Source organism: Cyclopterus lumpus, chromosome 25 (genome assembly GCF_009769545.1).
Source record: "Cyclopterus lumpus isolate fCycLum1 chromosome 25, fCycLum1.pri, whole genome shotgun sequence".
In the NCBI taxonomy this organism is placed as follows: Eukaryota; Metazoa; Chordata; class Actinopteri; order Perciformes; family Cyclopteridae; genus Cyclopterus; species Cyclopterus lumpus.
The window spans coordinates 2,897,990-2,914,217 of NC_046990.1; the positions used below are offsets into that span (position 1 = coordinate 2,897,990).

The window sequence follows — 16,228 nt, forward strand, 5'->3', positions numbered from 1 at the left end:
CACCGGAAGTTAGTCATTCTGGTATAAATACATTTCCGTGTCCTCTGGAGGTCCTTTCCTGTCAACGGCCTTTCGGAAGATGGCGGTGCAAATCTCCAAGAAGAGGAAGGTTAGCGGTGTTTTATCCCCGTTTTACTCGCACAGACAGCCATTTTACATACAAATGGGTTCACATATGTCACGATACAACCGCTTCGTCTTCGTTCCGGTGTCAGTCGAACTTGTAAACTTCTTCTCCGGACAGGATTAATCCAGATGGGGCCGGCGCCGCGTCCTCATTTGCCTCGCTAGCATGGCTCTCTCCACCGGGGCCGGGTACGAGTTACAACCCGCTGTCCACAGAGACGAGTCGCGTACTCCTTTAAAACTCTCTCGGGTTGTGTTTTTATCAGACTTATCAGACAGTGTTTTTATCAGACTTGCAACCACTCTGAAATATCTCTGTGCGTGTCCACTTAAACGGAATTAGTTAAAAATGCGCAGTAGCTAGCTAGAGACATAGCTTCAAATAATCTGCGATCGAAATAAAGTTGGCGAACTTTACCCTAAATAAACCGGCATCAAGTTTGGATAACGCGTAACACATGCAGTTGTTGCACAAGGGTGGTGAACATTAGTTAATATTGAATGGCTCTTCACGACTCTAGGCATCGTATTTGGCTATAAAGCTTCAGGAGTTGCACCTCAAAACACATCTGTCATGTGGTTATTGTAGTTATTTTAAATAAACATGTTTCAATTGCAAATCTAGACATAATATATAAAAACCCAGTTTCTGGGCCTCTTTCTGTGATACTCACTGTATTTATAATAATTAAATGTATTAAATATGGAATTTATGGTCAATGGACCGTCCATATAGTTTGTGTTTTACTGTGTTCACAGAATCTAACTTAAAACTTAACTAACTCACTAGAAGCAACGATGGTGTGGTTGGTTTCCCATCAGCAGCAGGCTGGGATCATGATGTGAAGAGGCAGCATTAAATGTGTTATTGAAGCAATGTTTAGTATTGCAGTGTAATTGTTTTTATATAATGGCCACCACCATCATTTCAGGATCTGCAGTCAGCTGTGCACAATAACATCAGTGTGGGAAATCACAACATGACCGCAGAGTAAAGTTTAAGATGATGGAGGTTTTATATTTGAAAAGTAAAATGTATTCGAAACTCTAAACGCATCTCACTATGATTGTTGTATTTCTCAGTGCAAATAAATAGATCAAGTTAAACGAAAATACAAATGCTGCCAGTTGCATTAATAGCACGGATAGTTTTTCTCAAACTTTCCAATTAACAATGTAAAATAACTGCCAAACTGTAACATTGAGTTTTCTACCAAATCACATGTTCTGTCAAAGACTGTCTTCTCCAGCTGTGACCGATGTATATCAGAACAAAACTGAAACTTATAGTATGGTTTTGGCCCTTCGGTGATGATACGATGACGAGTCGGAACAGGGCTCTGGTTCTGGGGGGGTTCTGGTGCAGATTCACGTTCTGTGGTTCTGCTCCAGTCCTCCAGAGCCGCGAGTCTTGGTTGAAGACATTGAGGCATTTGTCTGAGAAGGGTTGAGGCAGCACAGGATCTAACTCTTAATACGGGTTGGTCGATAACATGGCCATAAAGACCAAAACAAGGTGGATCTGCTTCAATGGCAACTAAAATACAAATAATACTAAATTCTACCCAAACTGCAGATTAAAAATAATAATCAATGTAGATTTTTTTTCCATTGGACAGTCATTTAATTGGTTTGTCATTGCAAATCTAGACATAAGATATAACAACCCAGTTTCTGTGCCTCTTTCTGTGATACTCACTGTGCTCATGTATTATAGTAACTGAATGTTTTGAATATGGAATTTATGGTCAATGGACTATAGTTTATGTTTTACTGCATTCACAGAGTCTAACTTATAACTAACTCACTAGAAGCAACGGGTGTGTGGTTGGTTTCCCTTTTTAAGAGGGATGTATCAAGCACCATTGTATATTTCCTCGTATGAGCACAGTCCGTCGCTGTATTTTGTCCCATGTTTCTCTGAGTCAGTTTTACATTAGGTAAGCCAACTCTGTCCTCTCTCCTCAGTTCGTCTCAGACGGTATCTTCAAGGCAGAGCTGAACGAGTTCCTGACTCGTGAGCTTGCGGAGGATGGCTACTCCGGTGTGGAGGTGCGTGTGACCCCAACCAGGACTGAGATCATCATCCTGGCTACAAGGTGAGTGTCCGGCCCTTTTTTTTGATTTTGCATTAAACACGGACGTGTACATAAGTTGCAAGCATGACATTTAACACCATCAAGCAGATATCACATCAGATAATGAAGTCTGTGGTATGGATTATTGTGGTTCAGTATCCCTTCAATGAAGAAACGATGACGAGTCGGAACAGGTTTCTGGTTCTGGGGGGTTCTGGTGCAGATTCACGTTCTGTGGTTCTGCTCCAGTTCCTCAGAGCAGGGAGTCCTTTTTAGTTGAAGACACCGAGGCATTTGTCTGAGAAGGGTTGATGCAGCACACACTGTTGCCTGCTGAATGTAATGTAGATGTTAAAATTATTGGATTCAAAACAACTTGCTGTCCATTGGAACCAAAAGGGAATGCTAAGCTCTACATGGGTTAGTATTGTTTTGTAATACCAAAAAGGCAAAGTGGTGGTTGTGCAAATGATTCAAGGACCATATTCTGTAAAATGTTAATATTAGCCCTAATGAATTTTGGTTACGCTTCCATTGTAGCATGTGATAAAACCAAACTAAGATCATGCGTTTAACTCTTTAGGACCCAGAATGTTCTGGGAGAGAAGGGCCGTCGGATCAGAGAGCTGACCGCTGTGGTCCAGAAGAGGTTTGGTTTCCCTGAGGGCAGCGTTGAGGTAAGAATCTACAAATAAAATGATATAAAGTGCTAACTAACAAGAGTGCTAATGCCACTATTTTAAACTAGTTTATTGGGGTTTAGTACAGGAAATGGATATCAATGCAAGTATTGGTAATTGATTGCTTCCAAATGTTCTGGATGGCAAAACGCAGTTAAATCGTGATTATTTTTTTTTGCACAGTTGGCACCAAAGTCGACAACTGTACAACACAACTCTTAACAATGTTACTGTAGTAAAATATGAAGACACCTGTCATTTATTTAGAGATTATGTCGCTGCAAAGGTTTACAAATCTTAAATGGCCTCCCTTCAGTGATGATACGATGACGAGACAGAAATGGGACTCCTGTTCTGCGGGTTACTGATTCAGGGCTGCGTTCTGTAGTTCTGCTCCAGTTCCTCAGAACAGGGAGTCCTCTTCACATGAAGACACCGAGGCATTTGTCTGAGAAGGGTCAAATTGTCAGGACAAACATTCATTAATAATAATAAAAAAAACATCCCTGTAATAGTTCTTTTATCTTGTGTGCATGTTAAGTCGAGAAAAACATAAATTCATGTATCTGACTTAAGTTCATGTAATAAAAACACATTGGTACTTGCCAAAAGGCCATTTAAGTACCTGTAGCGTTACCATAACAGCATTCAGGATGTTTGACAGTTGATCCTTTCTGCCCTCTGTTAGCTGTATGCCGAGAAGGTTGCCACCCGTGGTCTTTGTGCCATCGCTCAGGCGGAGTCTCTGCGCTACAAGCTGCTGGGAGGCCTGGCTGTGCGTAGGTAAGCAGTGCTGTTAAAAAAACTAAGGATTCCCTACCACTTGCATGACGTAACATGTTACCCATCAACTCTTTTATCCATCAAGCTGTTCTGTAGCTTAAAAATGACATGTAGCCTGTTTTACAAAAATATCGGCACTTAAAATTTGTTACATATAACGACAAACATTGGCAAGATTGTCGGCATCTCTTCACTGCAGGTATCCGGCTTTAATAATCCTGCACTCCTTCAAAACATATCAGAAATGTTACTTTGCCAGTCTGTCGAGCACTGTGATCGGTAACTGAGATTTTTGATGAAAGCAGGTTTACGAACAAGCCCGTAATTACTGGAAATTGTTGTGAAAGTGATGCATTTGGAACATACCCCTGAATAGTGATGTAAACCACACGGATAACCAAATCTACCTGCCAGTCAATGATCTTTGTTTTGGTGTCTGCTAATGCAACCCTGAAAGAGGATAACGGTTCTTTTTGTTTTTCTACATATTTCTGCATAGATGATCTAATAAGTTCACAACAAAGTAGTGTTCATGTGGGCACCGTGGGAAGAAAGCAAGTGTTTGTAGGCCTGTGTGTTGGAATCATTGATTTTATTTCTCTGCCCACTGTAGCGAGTGAGGGGAATCTGCCAGTAGTGAAAAAAGCAAGCTCACAGACAGACTTGGAGCCTTGATCAATCAATATAGATACGGTAAAGTTCAAAATGCATATACAGTGGGGTATTTGTGATTTTAAACGGTTGTCTCTGCATATTATGCTTCACTTAATGTAACAAAAATAGACTTGACCCGTAGTCTCTTGTTAGACGAGTCGCTCGGTGTGTATTGACAGACTTCTAATTAATCTAATCGTTTGGTCAGTACGCTTGACCCTTCAGTGATGATACGATGACGAGTCGGAACAGGGCTCTGGTTCTGGGGGGGTTCTGGTGCAGATTCACGTTCTGTGGTTCTGCTCCAGTCCCTCAGAGCCGGGAGTCTTTCTTGGTTGAAGACATCGAGGCATTTGTCTGAGAAGGGTTGAGGCAGCACAAACTGTTGCCTGCTGAATGTAGCATAGTGGTGAATTGAGGGAACCTAACTATAATTAAGTATAAATTATACCCAAACTAGTGGTGCCGGTATCTACAGCAACTTTACTGTGATCTCTTTTCAGGGCATGCTATGGTGTTCTGAGGTTCATCATGGAGAGCGGTGCTAAGGGCTGCGAGGTTGTGGTGTCCGGCAAGCTGAGGGGTCAGAGGGCCAAGTCCATGAAGTTTGTGGACGGCCTGATGATCCACAGCGGAGACCCCGTCAACTACTACGTTGACACAGCCGTCCGCCACGTCCTGCTCAGACAGGGTGAGTACAGCTAGACAGCAGCAGCCTGAAGGAAACAACCATTTACTTTGATGTTTGAAATTTGGAAAGTTGTTAGCGAAATCCTTTGCCTGTCTCACTGATTCATTGCTACTGAAACCAAACCAAATTATACTTTGGAGGAGGGTGCATTTATCTTATGCCTCTACTTCATAGCCTTGGTTTGTTTGTGCTAAAACATGATGATTGATGGGCTTCGTGGTCATCCTCAGGTGTGCTGGGCATCAAGGTAAAAATCATGCTGCCCTGGGACCCCAGCGGTAAGATTGGCCCCAAGAAGCCCCTGCCCGACCATGTCAGCATTGTGGAGCCCAAGGAGGAGCAGCTCCCTACCACACCCACGTCTGAGCAGAAGGGGGCCAAGCCAGAGGCGACCCCCATGCCCCAGGGAACTCCTGTACCCACTGCATAAGAGGGTAAGATATGGTCTCGGCAGCAGGCTGGTATCATGTGAAGAGGCAGTAGCATTAAATGTGTTATTGAAGCAATGTTTAGTATTGCAGTGTAATTGTTTTTATATAATGGCCACCCCACAATCATTTCAGGATCTGTAGTCAGCTGTGCACAATAACATCAGTGTGGGAAATCATAACATGACCGCAGAGTAAATTTTAAGATGATGGAGATTTTATATTTGAAAAGTAAAATGTATTCTCTATGTATGCGAAACTCTTAATGCATCTCACTATGATTGTTGTATTTCTCAGTGCAAATAACTAGATCAAGCTAAACGAAAATACAAATGCTGCCAGTTGCATTAATTAATAAGACGGATCATTTTTCTCAAACTTTCCAATTAACAATGTAAAATAACTGCCAAACTGTAACATTGAGTTTTCCACCAAATCACATGTTCTGTCAAAGACTGTCCTCTCCAGCTGTGACCGATGTATATCAGAACAAAACTGAAACGTATAGTATGGTTTTGGCCCTTCGGTGATGATACGATGACGAGTCGGAACAGGGCTCTGGTTCTGGGGGGGTTCTGGTGCAGATTCACGTTCTGTGGTTCTGCTCCAGTCCCCCAGAGCTGCGAGTCTTTCTTGGTTGAAGACATTGAGGCATTTGTCTGAGAAGGGTTGAGGCAGCACAGGATCTAACTCTTAATACAGGTTGGTCGATAACATGGCCATAAAGACCAAAACAAGGTGGATCTGCTTCAATGACAACTAAAATACAAGTTCTACCCAAACTACAGATAAAAAAATAATCAATGTACTGATTTGTTTTCCTTTGGACAGCCATTTAATTGGTTTGTCATGAAGAAACTAAAGAAATAACCCATGTTGGTGAGATGGATCAAATTAAACTCTTAACACTGGTTCTGATTGTTTTTTGTTTCTTTTTAGGGTTTCAAGCGTGCCACCAGATGGAAGCAAGACTCTGATTTTTGTGTACAAAAACAATAAATTCTGGAAAATACACTTCCCATGTTGTGGTCACTTTATTACAGTATTCACATGGTCTTGAAAAGTTGGAGAATTTTTCAAATTCAGTTGCATAGAGACTCAAACGTTAAATTGAAGGTTAAAAAAACAGTCCTATTTTTGCACGGTATAATTGCATACTCAGGCAGAGTATGAGATTATATTTATACCGTGCAAAAATCAATGTTTTACCATAAAATGTCTTAACAATTTTTGTAAAAATTGACCAATACGATTTCTTTGACTCTGTAGCCTATAAGCTTTGTATGCAGAACATGGCGATTGTGTTAGTCCTTCACACTCCACGATGAAGTACCTTTATATTTTGGTCAAACTTACTTTTCTTGATTCCTTCTTGAATTGGTACGCTTTTTCGTTACACCAGGATGACATTCTTATGTTGAGAGTACATCATATAACATGGAACACAACATCAGTTATTGAACTGTCAAAACATAAAGATTAAAACAAAGGTACTGGGCGCTCTGAGTAAACACATTTCAGTCAGTCCAGGTGGGTTTTTGCACTCCAATTAATGTAAGGAAACAAACGTGACTCAGAAATGTGCCATGAAAACGGTCTATGAGATTTCTACCGAGTGACTCATCTTCTCGGCGCTAAAGCATCAGGTCCGGGTTAGGCCCCGCCTCCTACCTGTCGAGCAGTTAAAAGGAATCCGCTCCCAGCTACCTCGTGCACGGGTCAAGATGAGTCTGCCGGATTACAAATCATCTGAAAAGCAATCTTTGCCTGCAGATCCAGTAAGAAACTCCTAACTTTTAATATGGCGGCTCGGCTGTTTAGTGGCGCAGTGAGAGCTAAACACCTGTCGGCAGACCAAACGCGCACGGGTTCGACGGCACTGTTTAGGACTCAAAGAGCTCAGTATGCCCTGCTGATACTTTGCTTTTTGATAATGTTCACGTGTGAAAGCGGTGGTTTCCGACTGTTTTAATGGCCACTGGAATTTAAGAGGAAACTCCGGATTTATTCAGCCGAGACGGAAACCAACAGTCTCGCGCTGCAAGATCATTGACACTTAAATTGTACCACAGAGGACGTCTTCTGACGGGTATTAGAATATAAGTAAATACATCTTAAAGTCTTAAAGAACGGAGTAAATGTACTTAGTTACTAAAACCAACTGGTTTCAAAAGGTCAGCTTTATATTAAGCTGTTTTAGTACAAATAACTGAGGCTTTGTTTTTAAATTGAGTTTAATTTGTTATGCTCATGTGTATTTAATTTGATCAAATGGATTTTAAGACTCATATTTACCAGAATCACATCGCGCCATATGACGGTTTTATTGTGTTCTCTCCAGAAACTTCAGTGATACATAGTGGTGGATGCTATTCCAGATTGCTTCATGGTTCACATTCCACTTTTTCTATCATTCAGCTTTTACGATGCATTTATTGATTTTCCACTTTAAAAAAAAAATTACTGTGAGTGTGTTTCAGCCGGACAGCAGAGGCATGTGCTCTTATCGTCCTGCTGACGCCCTTGTCTTGTATGTGTGTGTGCACGTGCGCGTGGTCGTGTGTTAAAGTCACTGAGGTGTTATTTAGCTCGTGAGTGCAGGAATACATGCGTTTTCCCTGGCTTTTAATCTCCCGTATGAAATGCCAAGGAGTCTTGAGGTTCTCTTCAGTTTGTTCTAGTTGAACCCAGAACGTTTTTTTGGAGCGACACCAAGACATGTCAGCGACTTTAAACTCCGTTTCTGTACCACCGTGAACATATATTTGGCAATTCTGCACTATACAGCTTATTAAAAAAAAATGTTTGTGCAAAATATGTATTAAAAAAAGTTGTGGACTTCATTTGACTTTTGAACTTTACAACTAGTAGCAAGGTTGTGTTTAAGATCCTCCGGCAAGAGATTCATAATCCATGACACTTAGCACTTCTCATGAAGTCTAAACTAACTAACCAACCCCCCCCCTCTCAGCACTCTCCCGTTGTGCAGTTAAACGTCGGGGGCCAGCTGTTCAGCACCTCTCTGAGCACGCTCAGGAAGCACCCCGAATCCAAGCTGGCCGAGCTGCTCAGCAGACGGACCACCAAGGCGGCCTCTGACGCGCAGGGCCGACTCTTCATCGACCGGGACGGGTCCCACTTCGGGGCCATCCTCGAGTTCCTGAGGTCGGAGCGGCTGCCCTCGGGGAACATCCAGGAGGTCTGAGTGTTCATTTAAGAGTAACAAACAGACTGTCACTTCTGAAACAGACATGATGTATATAAAAACTGTATATATATATATATATATATATATATATATATATATATATATGTATTTTTTTTCTGATGTGTATGTGCAGTTTCACAGGGAGGCGGTGTACTACAACATCCAACCGCTGATCAAACGCTTGGAGGAAACTCCCCAGCTGTATGGAGAGCTGGTGGGGAGGCAGCAGTTCCTCTCCAGAGTCCCGCACTACAAAGAAAACATCGAGGTCAGCTGATGGAGTTTCTGTCCACCCGCCACACACACACTTAAATCAGGTCACATATATGTATATAGTTCAACGTCTTTTAACCATTTTTTGTGTTGATACATGGTCACCTGTATAAGAGAAAGAAATCTGAGCTCATGCTCCATAAGCAACCCCTCTTCTGTTTACTGCTGACACATCACTAACTTGGGTAGATTTTTATTTTATTTTTCGGTGAAAGTGTTCAAAGTCATATTTGCACACACATATCTGAGGTTGTTACCACAGGTTCTGAGGTTCACCACAGAACCGAATTGAAAAGGGTTCCCATGTATCTAAACCTATGGTTTGTCGGCCATCATCAAAATATATTACAGCCTCTGGTTGGAGTCTTGGGATACAGCTGACGAGGTTTATGTTATCTAGTCAGATAATCGCACCGAATTACCATTCAGATTTACTTCATTATTCACTCAGTTGGATCCGGTTCCAGTGGTTTTTCCCAAATCTTGTGAAGGCAGCTGACTCCAGCTGTTGCATGCTGTTGCTGTTTGGCTATGGAGAACGCAGTAATCTCACTCTTCTCCCCAGGTGCTCATTCGTATCGCCAGAGCCGAGGCCATCGCCGCCCGCCACTCCACCATCATGATCTGCGTGCTGAGGACAGAGGAGGACCTGGGTTTCTATGACAACGCCATCAGCAGCCTGGAGGCGGACAAGGAGTCCGTGGTGACATTCGGACCCTGGAAGGCCGCCCTGTCCACAAAGGACCTGCTGGACTGCGTGAAGATGGACATCGAGAGTCAGGGCTACACGGTGAGCATCAAGCCTCACGTGGGGGAGAAGAGCTTCCTGTCCAGGAGCTACGACTACTTCCACAAACTCACCTTCACCTGGTGGTGATGAGAGGGCGGCTTTTCTCTTCAGAGGCGGGATCTGTAAACACCTTTTCCGACGTAAGAACAGACAGCATTTTGAAAGTTTTTCAGATCTCTTCTGAAATACTTTGAAAAAAAAGTTGATGCACCTTTGTAAAAAGAGATGGGTATTGATTTAGAAAAGATTCAGGAAAGCATGTGTATATAATAAATTTCAAAGGTATTGTGTTTTCCGACAAAGACCTTTGTCTTATGCCAAGCCTAATTTTAGGTGATTATAAATATGGATATTGTTTCATATCCCGTGTAATGTCAGTGAAATTTGAATAAAGGATGACTACTCAACTTTACAAAAAAGATTCTGTTCTCTCCCGAGGTTTTGAAGGTACCGGCGACAAGGGAATGGACATTAACACGAAGCAATACAAATGAACAAATACTGCTTTTTGTGCAGTGGAGAAAGAAGTATTTAAATACTTCAGTAAGTAAAATTACAGAGCAACATGTGCGTAAAGTATTGTGTTCTTATGTGGCTATACGGTCATTTTTATTCTATTATAATTCATGTGTTGATAAGCTGTCCTATAATATTGTAGGTGGGGTACTTCATACACTTTTGGTAGTTTAATCTGGAAGATTTTAGAAAGAGATCATATGTTATGTGCTTGAAATCTTCAATTCTGAAGAGTTACTCGTGGCTCTTGAAACAAGTGAAGTAAAAATCCGTTTCTCTGAAATGACTCTCGGCAAGTCAGTTCGGTGTGAAAGTTAACTCACAGTTTGTGTGCCGTGCCAGGGGAAATTCTGCCACAGCGTTGGGCAATCCGCAACGAAGATAATAAACAACGCGCACGTCAGCAGAAAGCGGTGCAGGCGCTTTAGGATCAACCGCAGGGCCAGGTCTCTACCAGCCAAAGAAGTATAACGTCAGACCACTTCCTGTGTGAAAAACAACGGTAAACAGTGAGTGCAAATACAGGGCTGGAGCAGAGGCGCCGGAGAGGACGGTCATCAAGTCGGCTCTGCCACCTCCGTGTCTGATGACACGTGAGAACATGCCTCGCTGGACATTTTTGTTGTTAACGGGCTACAACTGAAATATTTGATGTGTAAACATCAGCTGTTCATTAACAGTATCTTGTGTTTGCCCCTGAAGGTCTCGAGAGCTGCATTTAGAGCACCATCCACTTTGATGAATACGATAATAATGTAATTACACCTATCTTAAGGGTACGACTAAGGAATCACTGGTTTTGCTTTTAGGAAAATAAGGTTGGAGTTGGGTTTAGGTTCTCAAGGTTTTGTTTTGCTTTGCTGCTCTTCCTCATCTAAAGCAGCTCTGCTTGTCTGTTTGCTGCTCTTCCTCATCTAAAGCAGCTCTGCTTGTCTCTTTGCTGCTCTTCCTCATCTAAAGCAGCTCTGCTTGTCTCTTTGCTGCTCTTCCTCTTCCTCATCTAAAGCAGCTCTGCTTGTCTCTTTGCTGCTCTTCCTCTTCCACATTTAAAGCAGCTCTGCTTGTCTCTTTGCTGCTCTTCCTCATCTAAAGCAGCTCTGCTTGTCTCTTTGCTGCTCTTCCTCATCTAAAGCAGCTCTGCTTGTCTGTTTGCTGCTCTTCCTCTTCCTCATCTAAAGCAGCTCTGCTTGTCTCTGCTCCTCTTCCTCATCTAAAGCAGCTCTGCTTGTCTCTTTGCTGCTCTTCCTCATCTAAAGCAGCTCTGCTTGTCTCTTTGCTGCTCTTCCTCATCTAAAGCAGCTCTGCTTGTCTCTTTGCTGCTCTTCCTCTTCCTCATCTAAAGCAGCTCTGCTTGTCTCTTTGCTGCTCTTCCACATTTAAAGCAGCTCTGCTTGTCTCTTTGCTGCTCTTCCAGCTCTGAAGCAGCTCTGCTTGTCTCTTTGCTGCTCTTCCTCATCTAAAGCAGCTCTGCTTGTCTCTTTGCTGCTCTTCCTCTTCCTCATCTAAAGCAGCTCTGCTTGTCTCTTTGCTGCTCTTCCACATTTAAAGCAGCTCTGCTTGTCTCTTTGCTGCTCTTCCACATTTAAAGCAGCTCTGCTTGTCTCTTTGCTGCTCTTCCAGCTCTGAAGCAGCTCTGCTTGTCTCTTTGCTTTTATATTTTATTTATAGTTTACATTATTAATTGTACTACTTTTTTGTATAAAAAGTATTAGAGGACTTCAACCTCTCACTATGCCTTCATTTAATCCAACTGGAACTACTACAATTTTGCATTATAGATCACAATCTGCTGCCATGAATTAGAACAAATACCTTAAAATAAAGACACTTCCATATGAAATGCAAATTGTAGAAATAGTTTTCCTTTGTGTGTCCGACACCTGTGATGTGTTGTGTTTTTTTCTATGCTACTGTCACAAAGTGAATATCTTTGTGAACATTAATAACAAACAAATCACACAACGGTGTTTTTGTCACTGACAATTGCATAAACGGGCGCCACTTTTCTTTTTCATGTGATACAAGGTGTGAAATGCAAGTGTACAACTTGTCCCCACCTATTTCTTTAGTTGTTGTTTTTTTAAGAGGAAGTGCGACTGTATCAGAGCAAAGAGACCAGCAGAGCTGCTACATGCCGAGGTGGAAGAGCAGCAGCCGCCGAGCCGAAACCTCTGACATGACGTCCAGAGAATACCTGATGAGAGTCCTCCTGCTCGTCAGTCTGCTTCTAGCAGGTACGCTTTTATTTTGATCTGTTGGTTTTGATTTGGTCCGGGGTGGAAGAAGTACTTTACTTTAGTAAGAGTACCAATATAACTATGTAAAAATACTCTCTTATGATTATATGTCCAGAAGTGTAATCTTATGTATCCACTGAGTAAAAGTCACGGTTCTGACCCTCGAAAGGGTGAGGCGATTTATTTGATAAAAAACAAGCTGAAATATAAGTTAACTTTGTGGATATTTCGCCTATCTTTGCTCTTTTTGAGATTGAGATTTGACCAGGTGGAACCGCTAACAACTCATCTGAAATATGTCATAGGAGGCTGCAAGTGGGTTTTTTGTGTGAGGGAGCAAGCCAAACATTTTGGAAACCACCTTCATCTTTAACAATGCATTTCATAATCTTATTTTCTGTCTTCATCTGAAAAGTACAACTATAGCTGTCAAATAAATGTGGAGTCGATCAGCTGAAATAGATAGAAGTATAGAGCAGCATAACATGTTCATCAACATTTTATTTACATCTACGTAGTTATTTCCACCAAGGGAGTTGGTTCACACACCAGCTCCTGAGATTTGGTCACAATTTTAGGTGCTGGGTTTGAATTTGCTGTAAATCATCCAATCTACAATAGTGAATACATCCAGCCCCCAAATGGCGAAAATGCAAACATGAATAAAACCCAGTGAGGTATTAAAAACTCCCATCTAAACTTAAACTCATCCACAAAAGCATATTGTTAAGCTGTTTAGCTGTGACCATTTTACATTTAGTTTTTTGTTTTTGTCACTGCTGCCTCTATACTGGATAGGTTTACAGCCTAATATTAGCCTCTCAACATTATTTAAATAAAACTGTTAAAAATCCCTTTTTAAATGAACTGCTTGTGAGAGACATGCCCCATGTATCACTGGTCATCTTCTTTTCAATCCTCCATGTCTCAACTTTTGAAAGTCATTGTCAAATGTTGTGGATTCATATGAATTAGAAACATAAAAATGAGTTGGCACTGTTATCATGTTGGTGGCCCCTGTGTTTCCAGTAGTGAGGTGCAGTCAGGATACGGTGATGTTGTACAGCACAATCGGAGGGGACGCCCTCCTGCCGTGCATCAGCCCGGTCCCCCTCAACTGCGCCTCCATCACCTGGACCTTCTACCAACAAGGCCCGTGGCGGTACACTGAGGAGGTCAGCGAGGGGCGGGTGAAGGCGGACTCAGACAAGTCTGGCCGCTTGGCCATCGCACCCAACTGCTCTCTCGCCCTCCGCGGCCTTGTCGTGGACGACGTCGGCTCCTACAACTGCATGGCGCACGGACAGTCCATCACGGCGGTTTACGTCTCTCTCCTCGGCGTCACGTCGCCCTCCGCCGTCACCGAGCTGCAGCCCGGAGGACGCCTCGCCCTGAGCTGCATCCTCTTCACCTACTACGACGCTCTGCTCTGCGTGCCACACGCCACCGAGTTCAACCTCACCTGGGCGGCAGAGGACGGCGCTGTGCTGCGCAACGACACCAGGTCTCCATTTGTCTGTGCTGTTCCCGTTCATACTCACCGCCACCTTTATGATTATAGTTTTAGACTATAGGCATCATTACCAGCAGACAGGGCGGAGAGCGCCGTTTTATTTCTTTTAGACCTTAGTGCAGCTTTTGATACTGTAGATCACACCATTTTAATCGATCGCCTCAAAACCTGGGTTGGCATCAAGGACACTGCACTTGGCTGGTTTTATTCATACCTTTTAATAATAATAATAATCCATTTAATTTATATAGTGCTTTTCAAGATACTAGAAAGATCGCACTCGGTCACCATAGTAATCACTCGTCTTCCACGACTCACATTACCTGTGGTGTACCACAAGGTTCAACTTTAGGTCCACTTTTATTTTCTATCTACATGCTTCCACTCGGCCAACTCCTCCAACGACACAACATATCTTTTCATTGCTATGCAGACGACACACAGATATACCTTCCGCTGAGACCTGGTGACCCAGAGAGCCTGGCTGCTGTCTTAGATTGTTTCTCTGATGTTAACTGCTGGATGGCTCAACATTTTCTTCAGCTGATTACTCTAGTTTTTATCAAACGAACAGGAAGAATCAGTGCATTTGTTGGGGACTATTTTCAGCAGTGGATTAATCTACATGTATTGCTCCATGAGTCTATGAGTATTTGTGGCAGCAGGACGGTGTATGTGGGGTTGAGTCAACACCTACGATGTGAGGAACATGTCACACAGTGCAACACAGTGGCTCATTCACATGTTATTCGTCCACGCAGGCACGAGCTGATCTCCGGCACCAGTTGCAACATCACACTGGTCATAGAACTCAAGAGGGAAGACAACAATAGGATGTGGAGGTGTCAGGTGAGCGGGCGAGAGAACAGCAGATCGGCGTTTCTGGACTTCACTTCTCCCTTTGTGTTCCAAAAGCCTCCTTCGTCCTCCATCGACGATCCAGTCCAGCTGCCCGTCAGCCGCATCGCGCTCTGTGTGGCTCTGCCGGTCATGGTGCTCATAGTGGGATTCTTCACATGGAGACAGGGCCTTAAGCGGGCCAAGGCATCTGCATGAACTGACTTTTCATCACTGCATCTGTTTTTGTGTTCTTTTTGGGGGGGGCTTTAAGGTGGATGTCTCTACTTATTCAAGCCCCACATCTTCAAGTTAGCAAATTTACACAGAAACTGGAGAGATCTGAACAGAGCAGATAAATCAACTCATCTTTTCCTCCTTCCGATTATTTAATTAGCAGAAAGCAGTGCTTGTTGCTGAAAGCAGTGCAGTAGTGTTATTTGTAACAAAAGTGCGAGTTGTAGTGGCACAATTGATAGTATTAGTAGTGCAGAATAGGTTTGAGTTAAAAATAAGAATGAAGAAACCGTTTTTCTTCTTTAAAAAAAAAAAATCCTGCCGAAGTGCCTTTGAGCAAGGCGGCTGCTGTAGAAGCTATGACAAAATATAAAGTTGTGTGTCAGTATTACATTAGATTAAATCTATGAACATTTATTTATCAATGTTGAATTGTATTCTCTAAAACAGTGCCTTAAATTGGACCTGTAACATATTTAAATAAATTCCATGTAAGAGTATTACTTAATTAACCAAATTACAAAATCTGGAGTGGAAATAATTAGTCTGAATTGCCATGTTTTTTTATTAATTGTTTAAGTATTATTTGGTTCCAAAACCACAAATAAAGCTCTGGTTGTAGCTTTTTCAATATGAAGATTTTATACTTTTTTTCTGTTTTGCATCTTTGTAAAGTGATTCACTGGGTTTTGGACAGTTTGACAGACAAAACAAAACCTCTAAAGAAGTCACAGGGAATCATTTGTTGGACATTTTTCACAATTAATACATAATGATTTAATTGGAAAAATAATGATCAGTTTGATAAATAAGGAAATTAACTATTATTAGCTAAGACTAATAGCTACATGTAAAGGTTCACATTGTTTTCAAGTGATGCAGAACATTGTAAGATTGTCTGAACCTCAGGTATAAGCAACTATATTAAAAATTGACTATGATCCGCCTGCAAAATATAAAACTTAATTCATAGGGTAGGTTCACATTTTTGTATCTATTTATTCTATCTTGAATAAAAAACAATAACAACATGTCTCTATGTTCATTGAAAGTAGTTGCTGTAATTGTTCCTCCTGTGCATACTGGCTTCAAATAAATAAAGCGATTTCAATGTAATACAATATTTATTTTTATATCCTGAAAAATAGTTAACGACGAAACATAAATGTATCTATAT

The 16,228-nt window shown here is 42.0% G+C and overlaps 2 protein-coding genes and 5 non-coding genes across 11 annotated transcripts; all 7 read left to right on the forward strand.

The window, feature by feature from the left end:
- Positions 1 to 31: 31 nt before the first annotated feature.
- Positions 32 to 6,454, forward strand: rps3 (ribosomal protein S3). Its single transcript, XM_034528861.1, has 7 exons — positions 32 to 109; positions 2,095 to 2,225; positions 2,788 to 2,881; positions 3,573 to 3,667; positions 4,825 to 5,012; positions 5,243 to 5,446; positions 6,380 to 6,454. The coding sequence occupies exons 1-6, from the start codon at positions 80 to 82 to the stop codon at positions 5,440 to 5,442; spliced, it is 738 nt and encodes a 245-aa protein (XP_034384752.1). The 5' UTR covers positions 32 to 79; the 3' UTR covers positions 5,443 to 5,446; positions 6,380 to 6,454.
- LOC117728380 lies at positions 1,430 to 1,572 on the forward strand. The gene has a single exon (XR_004609147.1). It is a non-coding gene; the product is annotated as a small nucleolar RNA SNORD15 (small nucleolar RNA).
- On the forward strand, positions 2,366 to 2,511 carry LOC117728375. Its single transcript, XR_004609142.1, has one exon. It is a non-coding gene; the product is annotated as a small nucleolar RNA SNORD15 (small nucleolar RNA).
- LOC117728379 lies at positions 3,195 to 3,341 on the forward strand. Its single transcript, XR_004609146.1, has one exon. It is a non-coding gene; the product is annotated as a small nucleolar RNA SNORD15 (small nucleolar RNA).
- On the forward strand, positions 4,541 to 4,687 carry LOC117728376. Its single transcript, XR_004609143.1, has one exon. It is a non-coding gene; the product is annotated as a small nucleolar RNA SNORD15 (small nucleolar RNA).
- On the forward strand, positions 5,962 to 6,108 carry LOC117728377. Its single transcript, XR_004609144.1, has one exon. It is a non-coding gene; the product is annotated as a small nucleolar RNA SNORD15 (small nucleolar RNA).
- Positions 6,455 to 7,105: 651 nt separating the features above from the next.
- Positions 7,106 to 16,080, forward strand: kctd14 (potassium channel tetramerization domain containing 14). 5 transcript variants are annotated; one of them, XM_034528855.1, is made up of 5 exons: positions 7,106 to 7,218; positions 8,412 to 8,639; positions 8,782 to 8,916; positions 9,487 to 12,461; positions 13,497 to 13,602. In XM_034528855.1, exons 1-4 carry the CDS (start codon positions 7,165 to 7,167, stop codon positions 9,796 to 9,798), a joined length of 729 nt encoding a protein of 242 aa, XP_034384746.1. In that variant the 5' UTR covers positions 7,106 to 7,164; the 3' UTR covers positions 9,799 to 12,461; positions 13,497 to 13,602. The 5 variants fall into 5 exon arrangements, with proteins under 5 accessions (XP_034384746.1, XP_034384745.1, XP_034384743.1 ...); XM_034528854.1 differs by lacking the exons at positions 7,106 to 7,218; positions 8,412 to 8,639; positions 8,782 to 8,916 and adding an exon at positions 14,739 to 16,080 and having other exon boundaries at positions 9,806 to 10,736; positions 12,297 to 12,461; positions 13,494 to 13,968; XM_034528852.1 differs by lacking the exons at positions 7,106 to 7,218; positions 8,412 to 8,639; positions 8,782 to 8,916 and adding an exon at positions 14,739 to 16,080 and having other exon boundaries at positions 9,806 to 10,254; positions 10,570 to 12,461; positions 13,494 to 13,968.
- Positions 16,081 to 16,228: the final 148 nt, after the last annotated feature.